An 18,288-nucleotide genomic window follows, 5' to 3' on the forward strand; every position below is an offset into this window, starting at 1 on the left:
ACTCACACATAGGTACATACAGCCCCCACACACATGTGTATACACTGAGCTCTAATACTACAGAAGGGCTTCATGCTCACACATAGGTACATACAGCCCCCCCCCCACATGTGCATACTCTGATACACACAAATAGTCCATAATATTTGATATAAATTTTGGTACAAATTAAAGGCAGTTCATATGGCAGATATATCTTGCTTAAGTCTATGCAAATATTCCCAAATCAAAAACTCAAGTCCCAAACCAAGTATTTTGAGGACATGAGGCTCAAGCTGCACTAAACACATTTCAAACAACTCTATGATGTCATAATCATTGTATCTTAGAGCCTGTCTTTTCCTCATGTACTGATAAAATATGGTGTTTATCTAACAAAAACTTCATGTTTGACTTTATAGACAATTATATATTAACTACCAAACTCTCACATCACTTATTAAATTAATTAAATACCTTCTGTAGACTGGTAGGGTTTAGTTGAGTTTTGTCTATTATTTTCACAGCGACCTGAAAGAGAGAATCATTAAACTACACTTGAGCTCTGTAATTCAATGCATAAAACCCTGCAAAGAAAACAGTTTTGTTCCACTCTTAGTCATGCAGCACTTACTTCTACGTCATCTCACACAACCAGAAGGTGTTGGTCTGGATAGCTTAGAGCCTCAGTTTATCTATCGGCTTGTCATCAACCTCCTGATTCCTCATCAACGGAATTACATCTTTGCTAGTTCTTCCATGTTTCTTCTTTTAAAATTGTAAAAATAATGCTACCTTAATCTTTTTTCTCAAAACCTTGATAGGCAACATTATAGGGGTGAGCGACTCTTTCTTTTTCTTTCTTTTCTGAGACAGGGTTCCTCTGTGTAGCCCTGGCTGTTCTGTAACTCACTCTGTAGACCAGGCTGGCCTCAAACGCAGAGATCCACCTGCCTCTGCCTCCTGAGTGCTGGGATTAAAGTAGTCGCCTCCATCACCCAATGGGAGAATAGGTTTTAAACTTGTATTTTTAGCAAATAAAGCTATCGTGCAGGCAGAGGAACTGGATATATAGACTTTAATAGAAAACTAACAAAAGGGATCTGAAAATCTTTGAAGGCTCTGCCTAGTGTAGCCTATGTCTGAACAGCTCCTAGAGGTGAATGACAAGAAAGATACTCAACGGGGTTCATAATATCATAATATGTACAGCAAGTGCAAGCTCACTAACGCTCTGTGGCTGAGACTTACAAAAAAACAGTAAGTAATCCAATCCTAATACAAAACTTTGGATCATTACTGAACTAATCTTTTAACCCTGCTGAACACACTATAGATTTATAGTGCACAGACATGCAAATATATACATTTTATTGTGTAACAATAATTTCAAATACATGAGATTAGTGGGATGTGCTTGTGCAAGCCAATAATCTCAGCACTTATAAAGTGGAAGCACAAAGATCCAGATTTCAAGGTCAGTCTTAGCTGGGTAGCAAGATCAAAGCCAGTCTGGGCTACAAAAGACCCTGTCTCAACCAACCAACCAAACAACCAAACAAACAAACAAACAAACAAATAGTATTTTAGACATTTTCTTGTCATCTGAAAAAATTATCTATATAGTAGTAATATTAACTTAATGTTATAGCCAAACAGATAAAAGTTAGTGGGTGATTTTCTACATATTCACACCTATCTTAGCCCAGCCTTGTTCCAAAGGCAAATGGCAACAGAACAGTAGCCAGGAGTAGTCACATGGTAGACAGCTGAGCTGCAGTCTCTGAGGGATGATGGAAGGTAGGGGCCAGTTTTTCCTTAGTGTTAAAGTTCAGTAGTTATGCCACAAAACAGATGTGTCTGCAAATGCTCTATGTGCATATATCCCAGTGTGCACTAGATCACAGGTACCATTCATTCCCCAGTATCAACCATGAGAAAGCAGGACTCTGGAGCAAGGTCTCGGCAAACATCAAGAGGCATTATAAAAACTTACCTCTCTACCTGTTAGAACATGCCTTGCCAATTTCACTTTGGCGAAATTTCCTTTCCCTATTGTTTTCTGTAAGCGGTAATTTCCGATGTGAGGTTGTTCATCTGTTGCTGACGTAATGGAGTTTCTACACCGAGGAATGTTCTGTCTGCTACTTGACTTGGTAGGCGGGATATGTGTTTCAGTATATCCATCCACAGAGGTATGCTAGGAAAAAGCACAAGGGCTCAAAGTCACTTAGACAATTAGAAAAGGACAATTAAAAGACCATGATAGTCGGGTGATGGTGGAGCACGCCTTTAATCACAGCACTTGGGAGGCAGGGGCAGGAGGACCTCTGTGTGAGTTCAAGGCCAGCCTGGTCTACAGAGCAAGTTCTAAGACAGCCAGGACCACACAAAGAGAAACCCTGTCTCAAAAAAAAATAAAATAAAATAAACAGACTATAACTGATGTTCATTAACACTTTATCTTTAATGAAAATGCATCATACTACACAATTTTAAAAATGTGAACACTCTATCATTTTTTCCTGACCAGTGGATCCAAAAATTTTTTACTCCACATAGTTAAGTCTATATCTTGACTTTCAAAATTGTTAGATCCATTGCTGGGTACCACTGTGCAAACCATTGTTCCTGTAAAGGCTGTTACCATTTTAAGTTGAGTGATATTATCCATGCCTACTTCATTAGAAGGGAAGTATTGTAACCAGGACAAACATCCTCACAAATATGGTTGTTAATCTAATCCACAGCTTCTTAATCTTTTCTACTATCCTCACAAATATGGTTGTTACTCTAATCCACAGCTTCTTAATCTTTTTTACTTGTTGACCTTTATTGATTGATTGATTGATTGATTAAGGGACAGAGTCTTATGTATCCTGGACTTCCCTACATAGTTTGTAGGGTAAAATAACCTTTAACTTCTGTTTCTTCTGCCTGCAGCTCCTAAACGTTAAGACCTCAGGCGTGTCTCACTACATATGGTTTATGCAGTGCTTGCAATCAATTTGACAGGGTCTAGGATATCTCTTAGCATATCTTTGAGGAATTGCCTAAATGAGATTAATAGAGGTGAGAAAATTCACCTTAACTATGGCTATCACCCCAGATGAGCTGAGGTCCCAGAGGAAGAAGTGAGCTGCACACCAGCATCCATCCTGACTCTGGATGCACCAGCATCCGTCCTGACTCTGGATGCAGTTATGACTAGCTGCATCATGCTTTTGCCAGCATGCCTTCTTTGCTGTGATTCCCTTCAACTGTGAGCCAAAATAAAATAAACCTGTCTCCTATGCTGCTTCCTGTCAGGCATTTTGTCATAGCAAGGAGAATAATAACTAATATGCACTTTAACCCATGACTTTCAAAAAGTATACAAATGTACATACATGTTGAGAAATGACAGTAGGAAAAAGTAGTGTGGGTGCCATGAGTCCAAAAACCAAGGCTGCAGTGATGCCACACATTGTGAAATATGTGAGTGCTGCCAGGGACACCTCAGATTCATTGTGTGTTTGATTTTTAAACTAGTACTTAGGCATTGAGCTACAATATACATTCTAATGGTTAATCATCACATGCTGTTTGCACTTGATCACAGTGGACTTCGGGACCAAGGTGGGCTCCTTTATATCAGATTCAAGCATGTTTCTCCTGAGTCCTCTGAGACTCCTTGTGCTGGGGCACGATGGCTCCCTGTCCCTGTACTAGGGAGGGAGGAGGACAGTAAACAGTTAAGGTATCAAAACCATTGTGCAGGCTGGAGAGACGGCGCAGTGCTTAGGAGTGTACTGCTTTGAAAGAGGACTCAAGTCTGGTTCCCAAGACCCTCATCCAGTGGCTTACAACTGCCTGTAACTCATCTGTCTGGTGCTCTCTTTAGACTTCCAGAGGCACTGTGCTTACACATACAAAGCCATATATAGACATAAGACACACACACACACACACACACACACACACACACACAGAGAGAGAGAGAGAGAGACAGACAGACAGACAGACAGACAGACAATTAATAAGTAAGAATAACCTCTTAAAAATCAAATCAAAACAAAACAAAAACCAACCACGGTGCCCTTGAGAATGGCTGGAAGGTGAAGCATTTTCAACATGGGTCAGTGCTGATTTATCCCATGGTATAAAAATGCCTGTTGTAGGAACAAGAAGCCAGAATTTCATCCATGCAGAGTTCGAATTGGAAACTCCAGAATGACTCTCAGCAGGGTTTCTCCAGTCATCTTCAGGAGCCAGTAAGTGCCTGACTTGATGCATGCGGCTTTGTTATCTAGCTGCCACTGGCTATCTGTTGTTAACTTGGGAGCCTCACCCTTGCTAGAGGGAAACACTCTGCTGCCCTGCCTGGGGCTTTCAGGCAGGAACTCCTGCTAGCTGCCTCAATGGGCCTTCCTTGGTCCTTTCTACTGAAAGCTGGAAGTGCCTAATCTGACGATGTCATGCCTGCTGCTTGTGACTTGTTCTTTCCCTTTTCTGGTTTCTCAATCGGACTTCTCCGATTGAGTCATTCTGCAAGATGTTGTATGTGTCCACTTGATGTTTTGCTATCTGCTGCTTGCTATTTGTTCTTTACTTACTGTAGATCATTCTCTGGATAGAACATACACATTCCAAAACCTCTTGCTGTTGTCCACTCCACTGTAAGCCTAAGGCTCCTAAAGTCCTACAACTTTTAAAGCTAAGCACAAAAAGGCCCTTCATACACAGTAACTAAACAGAAGTCCAGGGTCCTCACTGTCTTGGCACCCCACACACAACAGCTTCTGAGGAAGAAATGCCTGCTAATGTGTTTAAGAGAAGCATGAACTAAAATACTTGAGACAAACTCACATGCTGAGAGCAGTGGTAAAAATGGCACAGCCTCACTGAGCAGCAACAGATGTATGAGTTCCGAGTTTACACAGTTTTGCCAGGTGACTGACCGCCCAGTGCCCTTCCGCTCAGGGTAGGACACAGTTCCCCAGTTCTCTAGTTCTGGTTTGGAGTTAACAATACACAAACCTAAACAAGTTTCCAAAAGCCTTACCAGGTTTCAACTTGCTCTTTTAGAATTCTGCCATTACCCAGAGCTATCTGAACTTGTCCAGTAAACCAGAGAAGGTTGAGAGAATCATAGTTATAGATTAAGTCCAGATTAAATCAATGACTCCCAGCTGGCCCTCTGACTTTAGGAGACATAGGCTACTGGTTTAAGCTACTGAAAATTGGAATTTGAGTTTTTGCTACATAGCAATGTCAATGGATACATAAACCTGCCACTACTTCAATTAAAAAATTAATTTTTTGTATTACTGAGGAGTGAACCCAAGACCCTGATTCTAACAGACCACTACTCTACTACTGAGCTAAATCCTTGTCCCTATCAGTATTTTTTTAAAAAAGAAGTAAATATAAGGGAAACACTTCTGAACAATTAAAAGATTCTTTTAAGACTTGTTAAAATCCTAGTAAAATTTTAAAAAGAAAAGTAATATCAGTATACAATTGATCCCTTAAGGAGACATCTTTGTTTGGCATAAGCTGCGTAGGGGCAGAACTCTTAAATATTTGTCTCCAATGATATATGATGAATGGATGGATCAGCAGATACTGGAGAATATAGTACCTATAGGCCCAGACTGCAGTCCGATCATACATCGTGGAAGGGTCAGAAGACCCTGGAGAAGACAGTACCCATGGGCACACAGACTGCAGACCAATCATATATGATGGAAGGATCAACGGACATTCGAGAAGACAGTAATCATGCTCACAGACTACAGTTTAACAGAAATTTCTGATCCAGAACTTCAAACTTGGGATGACGTTTTCCTTCAAAAGGACTAGTTCTCCAGGGGAGCCAGCCCTGCCCTTCCCCAGCTGTTGGGAGAGTAGGCCTTGTACCTTGCCTGGGCAGCACAGTAGAGCTGGCCATGGTTGAGGGGACACAAGTAAGTCAGCCCCAAGGAATGAGAGCACAGGAAAGCTGGCCCCACCACTTGTCTGCTGTGAGGTAACATGGGTCGGGAGTGATGCCCCCTTCCCTTGCCACCAGCAGTAGCCAGGAGAGCTAGCCTTGGGGTCATGAGAGGAGGGGAGCTAACCTTTCCCTCTCACTGACTGTAGCACTTGGGAGAGCAGGCCCGCACCTTGACTGGGCAGCACAGTGGAGCTTGCTCTGGAGGCATGGGTGTGGATGAACAGACCCCAAGGGCATGAGAGCTGATCCTGCCTTATGCTGAAGGCAGCATTGAGTGCCCTAGTTAAAGCAGTGTTGGAGAGCTAGCCCTGGCAGTGTCTGGAGGGAGAACTGGTGGGGTGACTCGCTCAGCTACCATGCAGGCCCAGATCTCGGCTATGAGTTGGCCCAACCCAAAATCTATATTATCTGCAAATGGTCCAGATGTGTAAAGGGGCCACTCCTGCTTTCCAGAGCTTCAGGATCTCCATGACACAGGGCAACAACAGGATAACTTGGAGGAGACCCCATGAGGATCCAATGCTGATGCTGTCACAGAAGCCAGAGCTCTCAAACCAGACCAATGACTCATTGCAGTGAGAATTTGCAAATGAAGATGTGTGGACAGAGGGACACACTGCAGGACACACTGTGGCACACTACAGCTCTCATGATGAGAGGCTGCCTCTGCTTTGGTTTTGTTGCTGCTGTTGTCTGTTTGTGTGTTGCATGGGTGAAGGGCTGCCATGAGGTGATGGGCAGGTGAACAGGACAGGAGTACATGACAGGAACCTCACAAAGAATTAATACAAAGTAAAAGGGGGGGCTAGCTCTCAATATTAAACATAGTCAATCAATAAGTCTTCCAATTTGTACAAAACACATGCACAGGAGTCTTAAATAAGGAATCAAAATATATAGTTCTGACGTGAGACATTCATCAAGAACAACTATAAAAATACACATTTTTCTCTTAGGCTTGTCAGCATCACTCAGGAGTACATCTTTCCTTAAGGGTCTCTGAAGAACTCTTTGTATAGTTTATCTCACTCCTTCCCAATCAATGGCTTAATTCTCAAGTAAGAATCCTGGCAAGAATATGGATTTAATTCCTACTAAACAATGGCTTCAGTTTCGAGTTCAACGTTATGGCTGTTAATACAAGATCTGATGGTAGCCTAATTACAGCATTTCTCTGGGTTTTTTAGTTCACACTTTTATCAGAGCAAATTCTAATGCTATTCTTCTTTCTCAAGTTGTCCACTCAATCCACAGAATCCCTACTTCTTTGATCTTTGTGCAGCAAGAGCAGTATGACCCTAAAGCTGCCCAAGTGTCCAGCAGACTCTAGAGGACCAGAGATGGAGATCTCACCAGTTTTTATACCTGAATCCCATGGGTCACCAGACTCCAACTACGAAGACTCTGTCCCTGTAGCACTAGTTACCGTAAAGGCCTCCAACTCAGGAGCTGCTCATACTTGGACACATCTGATGGTCTATGTCCTTAACCAGGTGGTGTAGATGGTAATGACATAAGTATTTACCTCAGAACTACCTCAGTCTGAGGAGTAGGTAACAGCTTGTGTGAAGGTGTAATGAGTACCCGGTGGTAACGAATATGGCACAACGGGAAGATGTACAAAGACAGTCCACCCTGCAGCCCAGATAACCAACCCTGTTTCTGAGCATCTGGTACCTGCAACCACTTCTGGTACCAACTTCTGTATGAACCACATTTCTTTTCTGTGGGCAACAGAAACAGTTTTGGCTAGCTAAAGTAGAAAAGCAATTTTAAAGTCTGTTGAGTAGCTGAAAAAATTCTTCAACAATGAAACTTGTTTCAGAGGAAAAAAAGAAGAATGGGAAAATAGGCAAAATAAAACAGTTTTCTATAGTACTGAGAGGTGTCAGTGAGATAAAATGAAGTAAGCGGAGGCACACAGCACACTGCCTTAGGATGGACAGGACAGACGGCCATCTACACTCCACCTGAAGATGATGAAGAGCAGGCACATGGTGAAAGAACACTAGGCAGTGAAGTGAAAACAAGTCAGGTGTGCTTGGTGAGTTCATGGGAGGAAGGCACAGAGGCAAACACAGCTAAAAAGGGCATCTCTGTCCAAGGCTCACAACTTGAAAATCCAAATAAAAAACTGCAAGTTTTCCTATGAGTATTCAAATGGTATGAATGCCTGCACAACTGTCCACACGAAGTCAGCTGAGAGGCGAGGAAAGCACAAGACTAACAACTAGGCAAAGAACAAGCAAGTGGGGACATGCCCAAGCCAACCAGCGAACATGCTACGAAAGACAGGTCACACATCTCTCCCATAATTATAATAAAACTCTACATTATGGCTCAAGGTGCTGTGAACGTTTAATGGACATTGACTCTTTTATTCTTTATAATAACTTCCCTGAGAAGAAGCACACCACAACCCACACTTCACAGAGGAGGAAGAAGATGTGCTTTGGAGAAGCTGTGGCATGACTGACTCTTCTAGATTCATCCAAGTGTATCCAACTTCAGCTCAGAGTCTAGAGAGATGGCTCCGCGGTTTAGAGCAACTGTTCTTGCAGAGAACCTGGGTTTGATTCCCAGCACCCACAGGGCAGCTAATAACCATTCATAAGTCCAGTTCCAGGAGACTCAATGCTTTCTTCTGATTCTCACAGGCACAATCATACACGTAAGGCACATATATACATGAACACAAAGCATGCATATAAGATAAATTAAATAAAAAAATCTTTAAGGTGAGATTGATCACCTATGAATACGAGAAAAGGAACCTGCATTGGGTGTTTCACTGGGCAGCAGATCTCCCATTGCTTTAACTATTTCTGACTGTACTGAAGTCAGAAGGTAGCCTGGCAAGCTCCGCACAACTAAGTGCAGTTTATAAATACCAGAGAAAGGCAGAAACCTTCAAAGTCCATTGAGAATTACACTTCCACAGTTGAGCTGGGTATAGACATACCATATTTAAACATATACCAAAATTAGACCCCAGTTTCAATTGCTAAATTCAAATCCTCCCACAAGGGTATGTCATGTTTGGTTTTTTGTTTTTGTTTGTTGTTTGTTGTTATTGTTGTAGACCAGGAATACTCTCTTCTCCATGGCGTCTCACTTCACAAGCTCGGCTGTGGTTTCTTTTCGTTTCATTATTCAAGTGTTTTGGAGCCCAATACTAAAGGAACAAGCAGCCCATCTTCCCACGAGCACAGCCATAGACAGCTAAGTGGGACGCACACCTCCATCCGGCCCAGACCTGAGTTAATAGCAAGTCATTTCCCAGCCACTCCAGAGCTTCTGGCTTCAGCTTGTTTTCTGAACCCCACCCCACCCCACTATTCAATGATTCATTTACTCTGTGAGCAGAACTTTATTTAGACCTATTATATGCACAGTACTGTTCTATTGGAGAAAATAACTAAGCAGTCCTGCTTTTGCAGAGGGAAACAGAAAGAGAAAGGGATGGTGAATATGTAAGTCAACAGAGCACCAACTAGCAGTCCCTGGTATGAAGGACACTGAAGCCTAGTAAGTGCAGAGCAAGGGCTGCCATGGAAGGGCTGGTCTTTGAGAAGAGACCGGAGTGAAGTGACCAGCTACAGTCAGAGGAGAGATATGGAGCCTTAACTAGCAAAGGATCTCTTGATAAAACAAGCACTTCAGATTCTTCCTCTCTACACACTGAAGTTGTGAAGATAAAAGTCCCTTCTTATGGCCTCTGCTCATCTGTCTTTATTCATGCCCAAACCTACAAGTTTGGCTCCTTTTCATGATGTGAGGTTGAAGGTGCTCAATGTCTAACCAAGAAGAAAGACCAACATCGTCTCAGAGGACAAAAGGCCTATTTACTCTTCCAGGGCACTATGGCCTTCTCCTTTGTGAAATCCTGGCAGCCGCTGAGGACATGAGACTGGCAAGAGATACTCCCGTGAGAAAGAACACACCTCCACATTAGCCCAGAGTGACCGGAAGGCTCAGCGAGCACTCGCCACTGTGCTACAGTGATACCAACTCCCTACAGCTGTGTCAGTTACTAAAGCTCAGTCTAATATCAAATGAGGACGGTGGTGTCCTCTTACAGATACAAACCTTGCTCAGTGAGTGGATAACCACACTTCCTGAGAAGTAGGACCACACAGTATCAGACTGCACGGTAGAGCTGTTACACAGCTGTGCTCCATACTCTGTAATGTGCTACTTTCTAAGTAAATTGCACCAGTAAAAATACAGGCCCTGGCTACTGAAAATTAATAACCACTTGCACCTTCCCAAGTCACGTGGTAAAAGAATCAAGAAATTATGCTTTCAATAACAGAGGAATAGCTTGTATTGGAGAAGTCAGCCAGCAGATTCAAAAATATAGTTTTCTAGACAAAACATTAAAGGCAATTCTTAGACAGCTTAAAAGAGCTAATGCAGGCTGGTGAGATGGCTCAGTGGGTAAGAGCACCTGACTGCTCTTCCAAAGGTCCAGAGTTCAAATCCCAGCAACCACATGGTGGCTCATAACCATCCGTAACAAGATCTGACTCCCTCTTCTGGAGTGTCTGAAGACAGCTACAGTGTACTTACATATAATAAATAAATAAATCTTTAAAAAAAAAAAAAAAGAGCTAATGCAGAAAGCATGCAAAATAGGGAGAGAAGCTGAGGAAGGAATGAATCTTCACTAAGCAAAATCCCCCCCACACACACCCCGCCCAAAAGAAGGTCTCTCAGGACCAAGTGTATAGTGCACACTTGTACTCCCAGCACGGGGGCTACAGAGGTGGGGGGAATCTCTGTGAGTTTGAGGCCAGTTCGATCTACATAGTAAGTTCCAGGACAGCCAGAGGTATGTAATATAAACAGACCATCATGAAAAAAATTATATTGGGGAGGGGAGAGAAGGGGAGGGTCTCTTTACACTTTATATAACTGAGGCTAGCCCTGACTTCACAATTGTCCTGACTCAGCTTCCTGAGGGGTGGGATTACAGGTGTGCCACCAGGCCAGGGGAAGTCCATCAGCAACCCCACCTCCCACCCCTTTACCCCCCCACCCCCCAGTTTCCCAATTAGAAACAAGCTCTGTAAGCTACAGGAATCTGGGTGCAGCCGGTGCTATAGAAATGGCTAGAAAGTAAGAGAAAATCTTGAGAGAAATGAAGTCCCAAAGGACTATGGAAGTTTTCTACCAACTACAAGAAATTCTTTCTAAGTATGGCCGAGAGAATGGCCAAGAAGTGGATTAGAGGCCACAGGCGGAAGCCAAAAGGAAATAGTGCAGATCCGGGCTACTGCTGAGAATTTGCACTTTGAGAAAAAGTTTGAAGACACAAATGCACTCCAAAGGCTTGATCCAATGAAAGTGTTCTTTCCAGACAAGGCAGACACATCTTAGAGGAGTAAGAGCAGAAGATTTTGTTATTGCGAATACAACACTGTACTGTCTGTTGAGTGGTCATCACGGGGGTGAGTGGATCATCCAGAGGAATAAGGAACTCCAGAACAGTACATGCATGTGCTGATACGGGTAAGTACATGTTTCCCGCCTCTCAAGCTATTTAAAAGATATATGACCACTTACAGTAAAACATTATGGTCTGCATGCTGAACAGAAGTCATGGGAGTAAGTATGTGTGACAAAGCATGCAGAGGTTGGGGAACTAACTGGTCTAGGGTCAGAGTCTGTGTAGGCTGCAGTAAACCGTGTATGCAGTCTCCACAGAAGTATACCTGAAAACATCACACAGCAGTTAGGAGCCAAGAAAGAAAGTGAAATGGGATACTAAGAAAAAGTTTTATTATCTTAGAAGTAGATAAGACAGGGAGAATGCAAATAATAACACCCAAAATAATATGCAAAGCAAACCAAAAGAGCAGCATCTCAATTTATAACCAAACTGACCATAAGTCATAACTAACATGAATGGACAACTTAAACCACACTATCAAGTGAATTTTTAATATAAAAACCTAGATGCTGTCTTCAAGAATGCACTTTCAGTATCATGACAGATGGGCTGAAGGTCAAATGATGGAAAAGTTAGGCAACACAATATATGAGCACATAGCTGGACTCGCTATGAGCATATCAGACTCCACAGTGTGACGCAAAGGTAAGAGTTACTCAAGTCACCAGGAAGGTATAAAGATCCTAAATTCGTGTGTGTCTAAAAACTGACAGAGTAAAAGGTCAACAAAGGCAACTCCTCAACAACCATGACTGAAGACGCCCATTAACCTCAGCAGCGGAGGACACTGTGAAAAGATGCTGTGCATCAAGCACAGAGAAGAATGAAGGCCATAGCTAACCAGAACACACGCCAAATCTGAAGCCAGGTCATGGGCCTTGCCCAGCAGACACCTTGCTCACTCCTCTCAGCACCTCACTTCAGCTTGATCTCTTGCACACAGCAGTGCTCCACCCTGCTGGGTTGGACACAGAGGTGCTCCACCTTGCTGGGAGCATGGCCGAGGTTCTTCTTGTGGTCCTGAGGTCAGAGAGCCTCAGATTAAGCCACCACCTGCCCATCAGAAGCTCTCCCTCACTTGGTGTACTTCCTTTGCTACACAACGGGATCAGACAGTGTCCCACCATCCTCCGTTGTAGTGTCTCCAGTGGAAACAGCACAGTGGCATGGGGGTTCTCTGGAAAGAGTAGCTTCGTGAACATAAATGTATTTAAACCACTGGGAGAGAGGACTGTTCACTGAGAGTGGAAGCCCTGTGACTCTGCTCTGTGCCCCTACAGTAGTCAGCACATCTTCCAAAGGGCACCTAAGACTTCCCAATGCAAGTTCTAGCTAGCTATACGCAAGTTTAAGGCTCGGAACACTGTGCCTTTACCCGCCTGTCATTCACTACAGCACCTATCATTGAATAGACTAGGCATGTTAGTATTTAAGTATGCAGCCTAAGTCCTAATGCAAAGCCACCGCTAATCATTTTATCTAGTTCTCTAAAGTCAGCAAGTCTGAGCTGGGCGGCAGCACGGCGGCCCAGCACTTGCCTAGCTTTAGTGAAGCTACCACAAAACAACACAACTTGCAAAAAAGATCTTCAGCCCAATTAACAAATAGAAAACAATTTTATTTTGTACTTCATAGATTCGATGGTATTCACATACCCATTTCCAGAAGCACAAGAAATAAAAACTTACGTTTAGCAATTTAAAAAGCTGGCTCTTAAACTGCCACTGAAGCCCTTGGCTAGCGCCAGTACTAAGCACTGCAGAATCCAGGAACTACATGAGTAGTGACCTTCCTGTCCTCAAGGAAGAGGTGCCCAGTTTCCCAAACCTGTCCTGTTAGAGCTAGTCTTTCCCTGATTTATTCGAGAAACTAGAACTGGTTTGATTTAGTTTTTGTTTTTTAAAAAACCTAAAGAGTATGTTGATTTTTAAAAAGTTGCTAATATGGTTTATTAACAGAGCAAATGAACCTAAAGAAAATCTTGGCCAATATTACTTAAAACAGTATGTTAATGACTTGCCACTATAATTGGGTAAATGTTTTGAAGGTGGAGTTAACGCTATATAAGAAATACATTACAATTTATTACCTCTGTCTGAGAACAAGCAGCAGCAGTGAGTGACGACTAAGCATGTCCTCTCAACTTCCCCACTCACTGCCCACGGTGGGGCACTGAGGGTCTGCAGGACCTTTGCGTAGGAAAGGATACTTTCCTATGTGTGAGGAAAATGATTTCTGTATCTAGTAGAACTATAAGACCAAAGAATACAAGTAAATTAGTAAAATATTTTTATGAATAAACTACTGAGTTCAATAAAGTTTCAAGAGAGAGGAAACAGTTACATTCTGAAGAGAAAAATGCTCTTAAGATACCTCATGTTCAGCTTACATAAAACCCCTAGGAAAAGCCTGCCGCAGGGTCCCAGCACCTGCCCTTCCTTTAACCACACCAGGCTCAACAAACATTTCTGGTCCTCCTATTGCTATTTTTAATAAGGCACTTATTAAAAGGCACCTACCCCAGATCTTAAACTCAACTTCATGGCATCTGTATACACACAGTCAAAACTGTAAATTAACTCTTACAGACTTAACAAACAGAATCAGCCCCCTTCAAATTTCAAGACCAGACCCCAGAGAAACTTTTCTCTTCCATATTTCTAAACAAAATGCTTCCATGCCCCGCTACTCAGTTTTGTGCTTTCTCTGACTGCTCTACTGTGCCTGGAGACTTGGAGCAGCTGCAGCAGATTCCCCGTCTGAGCAGCTGGCTTTGAGGAGGTAACGACAAGGTAGCTGGGGAAGAGAGGTACACAGGAGAGGGAGGGGACCACTCCTTTTGCTTTTTATTTTATTTTATTATTTAAGAAGTGAGAGAATGGACTGTACTTAATGTCAATTAGAAGATAAAGTAGGGAAAGAGGTTGAAGAGAGCAGACATGAGAAGGAAGGTGAGTTCCTAGGAAGGTGGAGGGCGAGAAGAACCAGAGCCTTGATGGGGAGATTGTCCAGCAGCTATAAGAAAGACATCTCTTCTCCCATAACAAACAGAAGGAAGAGAAACCAGGTCTCTGGTATGCTGAACCATGGTAACTGGAGGAATTCTGATCTGATGGTCTTTGGTTTCTCTGATAGAGGTTAAAGCAATTTCTAAGGGAAGATAAGGGACAGAGAGGATTTTTAGAAAGCAGAAAATTATTGAATTAACCTCTGAATATAGGAAATACAAGCTCACCAAAGACAGGGAGGAAGGTGCTGGGTAGTGCTAACAGGCCAGCTGAGCCTGGAACCACAGATGGAGTGAAGCTGTGACAGGTCTGGTGGTGGAAACCTTCAGCAACCCTCAGATATCCAGAGGCAGGTTACTAAGACAGCAGATATTGATCTTAACATGTCAAACAGGTACCAACAAAATATCAAGGTAAGCATTATTGGAAATGATGGATAATAAAGTCTACTGGTTAGGGGATTACCTGCCAGCAGGTCTGACAGCTAGAGCTTTATCTCCAGGCCCCGCATGGTAGACAGAGAGAACCAACTGCTAGAAGTTGTTCTCTGACTTCCACATGTGCACCATTATGGGAGCACGCTTGTGCACCTGCACACAGACATATAAAGAAATAAGGACAGTACACTGCAGTATCTAGTAAGATCCAAGAACAGCTTTAACAAGACTAGCTGAGAAAGCAGCTAAAGACTGAGTGACTGTGGCTGTGAGTGCATTTGGTGACTCTTAAACACTGAATCATCTCTCCAGCCCCAGTGACTTTTCCAAAAAACAAAAACAGAAAACCACCCCAATTAACTGTGTCTCTGAATGTCTGAACAGTGAGAGAAGTAACTCCCCGAGGTTTCCAGGGGAGAGAACTACAAAGTTTGAGTAATTGAACACAAAGAAAAATTCAGGAAACCGAAATGTCAAATTCTGTACTTTATAGTAAAGGAGAAATAATAACTAGAAAAAAACAACCTTAGATCTCTCAGTGTAGATTACAACTCCTTACCTAAAGATAAATCTTCAGTAGATGAGGAAAGAGAGGGGGCAGGGGCAGGGGAAGGGGGAAGGGTAGGGGGAGGGGGAGGGGGAGAGACCATAGACATACTCGAGGAAGCAAGCAGAGCACACACTGGCTTTCCTGGCTTTCCTGTTTGTTTGTGTGAGCGTGTGTTTCACTTCATGTTTGAAATGTCTAAGTGTGACAGAAAGCAGATGCCATAAAACTGAAGAAATGTAAGAGCACTCACTAACTTTAAACACTGGACGGACAATGTCTGTCTGCTGAGACAGTCTTGCTCTGCCCTAGGCTGGTGCACAGTTCCGTGGCCCCTGCCATGTTGGGAATAAAGGCAGAACAGTGCCCAGCACTGACTTAAGAAACACAACAAAAACTCTCCTTATAGCAGAAGTACAATTAATAAGCTGAGAAAAAGCAATTTCAAGATGACTGATTTCCTAATATGAAAGCTTCATCGATTCTCCCAAAGCACTCAGTGACAAGAGGAGGTATGCAGAGGACACCATGGAGAGCTTGAGAAGGAGATATGTTTGACTTTTAGCTTCCAGAGGACAGCCAATCATGACAGCTGCAGAGAATAACTACAGCTGCTACATAAGTGAAGACTGAATTTAGAGAATGTTAGCTGGTAATGGTATACAACTGGGGAGATAATCTTCAGATTATCAATTTATTTCTAGCTGTTTACACTACAGACACCATCATAGGGACACCCAAAGATGAATGCTGCAAAGGAACTGAATGCAGCACGGTCTCGGCAAAAGGTAGCAGCAGCATGTCTGCCTACAGGAACTGCGTCTGTGTGGATGGCATGGCCTTATCTGTGTGCACATACATGAGCAAACATCAGTGCAAATGCCTCAGTAAACACAGGTCTCTCAGACAGTTCCACAGAGACAAAAACGTGAGTAATGACCTCTAGGGACGGAAGCTAGGAGTCATAGAAACACTGGAACTCAAAAATACTTGATTTTTCTGTTGTACATTTCAAGTATATATGATGCTATTCTAACTGAATATATACTAATCAGTAAATTAAAAGATGTCAATGAACTGAGGCGAGGACGGACAGGAGGGATCAAGTGGGGGAGGGGCAGAGGGAGCAAACTGAGAGTAACAGAGCTAGAGCCAGTGAGGGGGCATCTCTGGGATGAGCTAGAAACCTACCTCAAAGGAAACCCCCAGGGATCTGAGGGTGACCCTAACTAAGACTCCCAGCAATGGGGCATATGGAATCGGAACCAGCCATCTCCTGGAACCAGAAAAGTCTCCTAATGGAGGGACTGGGATACCAACCCAGCCACAAAACCTGAGATCCACAATTTGTCCTGCTTACAAGATGTGCAGGGGTAAAGAAGGAGCAGAAATTGAGGGAACAGCCAACCAATGACTGCCCAAACTATTACCCATGCCAAGAGAGAGAGGCCACCCAACAATTCTATTTATATTCTGCTACACTTATAGACCGGAGCCTAGCATAACTGTTGCCAGATAGGCTTCACCCACAACCAAACATTAGAAGGAGCTTGCGGAATCCTATAGAATAGCAGGAAGAAGAATTGGAGGGTCCAGAAAGGTCAAGAACACCACAAGAAACCCTACAGAACCAACTACATTGGCCCACAGAGTCTCACAGAGTGTGAACCGCCAACCAGACCATACATGGGACTGACCTAGGCCCTCTGCACCTATGTAACAGATGTGCAGCTTGGTCTTCGTGTGAGACTCTTAACAGAGGGAGCAGGAGCTGTCCCTGACTCCGTTGCCTGCCTCTGGATCCCTTTCCCCTAACTAGGCTGCCTTGCCTAGCCACAACAGAAGATGTGCCTAATCCTACCACAAGTTGATATGCCAAGGTGGGTTGATATCCATGGGAGTTCTCCCCTTTTCTGACGAGAAAGGGGGGAGGATAAGGATGGAGGATGGGGGGATGGGAGAGAGGGACTGGAAGGAGAGGAGGGAGGGGAAGGTGCAATTGGGATGTAAATTTTAAAAAATAATTTGGAAAAAAAAAAAATGTGTGTAAGAGATACCCAAGTGCCTGCCATGACCGCACTGGTCCAGGGCTGCCAGAAAAAAAGCCATCTAAGTGCCTGCCCCAGCTTGCTGTGGGTACCACAGTGATGCGTGAATGTGTAATGGGGAAATGTGAATGTGTGGGAAAGATGGAGCACTTGGCGGACTAGACAGGCGGATGTGAGGAGCCTGCACAACCACCCGAGGCCATGGGATGTCCTGGTCGGGGCTGCTGCCAGGGGCCATGTCTGGGATCATGATCCTGTTGCAACTGGGATGGATCTATGTAGATGTCTGTGGCCAGAGCAACCAGCAAAGGCCATGGGATACCCATGATCGGGGCTGCCACCTGAAACCATGTGGATGTCTGAGGGCCGCATTGCCACGGAGAACATGCCGATCTGAGTGGCCTACAGAGCCACCAGAAGCCATGGTAACATCCAGACCCCTGCTACAGGTGGAGGCCATGGTCCTCTTGTAGATGGGGTCTGTGTTGCTATCTGAGGCTCCGACTATCACCAAGGGCCATACATGTTCCTAGTCTGGGCTGCCATCCAAGGCCATGATGATGTCTCAGTGCTGTGCTGATCTGGCCCCACTCCTCACCTGAGGTGGGAGAGCTAGCCCCAAGGTCATGAGAGCAGGAAAGCTGTCTTGCCCCTCATCAGCTGCAACACTTCTGAGAGTAGGCTCTACACCTCACCTGTAGGTGAGTAGGGCTAGCTCAGTAAAGCTAGCCCTGGTGACAAAGGTGATGGGAAGCCGAGCCTGAGAGTGGGAAAGCTGACCAGTGCTGGAGCACTAGCCCTGGCAGTATGAGTGTGGGCGAGCTGACCAACTCAGCT

General features: G+C 43.8%; 1 protein-coding gene across 2 annotated transcripts in view; it reads right to left on the bottom strand.

Annotated features, from left to right (window-relative positions):
• The window catches only part of Mark1 (microtubule affinity regulating kinase 1), a 103,805-nt gene that overhangs the window by 48,677 nt on the left and 36,840 nt on the right, over positions 1 to 18,288 (bottom strand). For both annotated transcript variants that reach the window (XM_021197697.2, XM_021197698.2), the window contains exons 2-3: positions 1,976 to 2,179; positions 457 to 510 (exon numbers count right to left, since the gene is read on the bottom strand). In XM_021197697.2, coding sequence (XP_021053356.1) covers positions 457 to 510; positions 1,976 to 2,179 — 258 coding nt within the window. The remainder of the gene's footprint in view (positions 1 to 456; positions 511 to 1,975; positions 2,180 to 18,288) is intronic.

Source organism: Mus pahari, chromosome 5, assembly GCF_900095145.1.
Source record: "Mus pahari chromosome 5, PAHARI_EIJ_v1.1, whole genome shotgun sequence".
Lineage (NCBI taxonomy): Eukaryota > Metazoa > Chordata > Mammalia > Rodentia > Muridae > Mus > Mus pahari.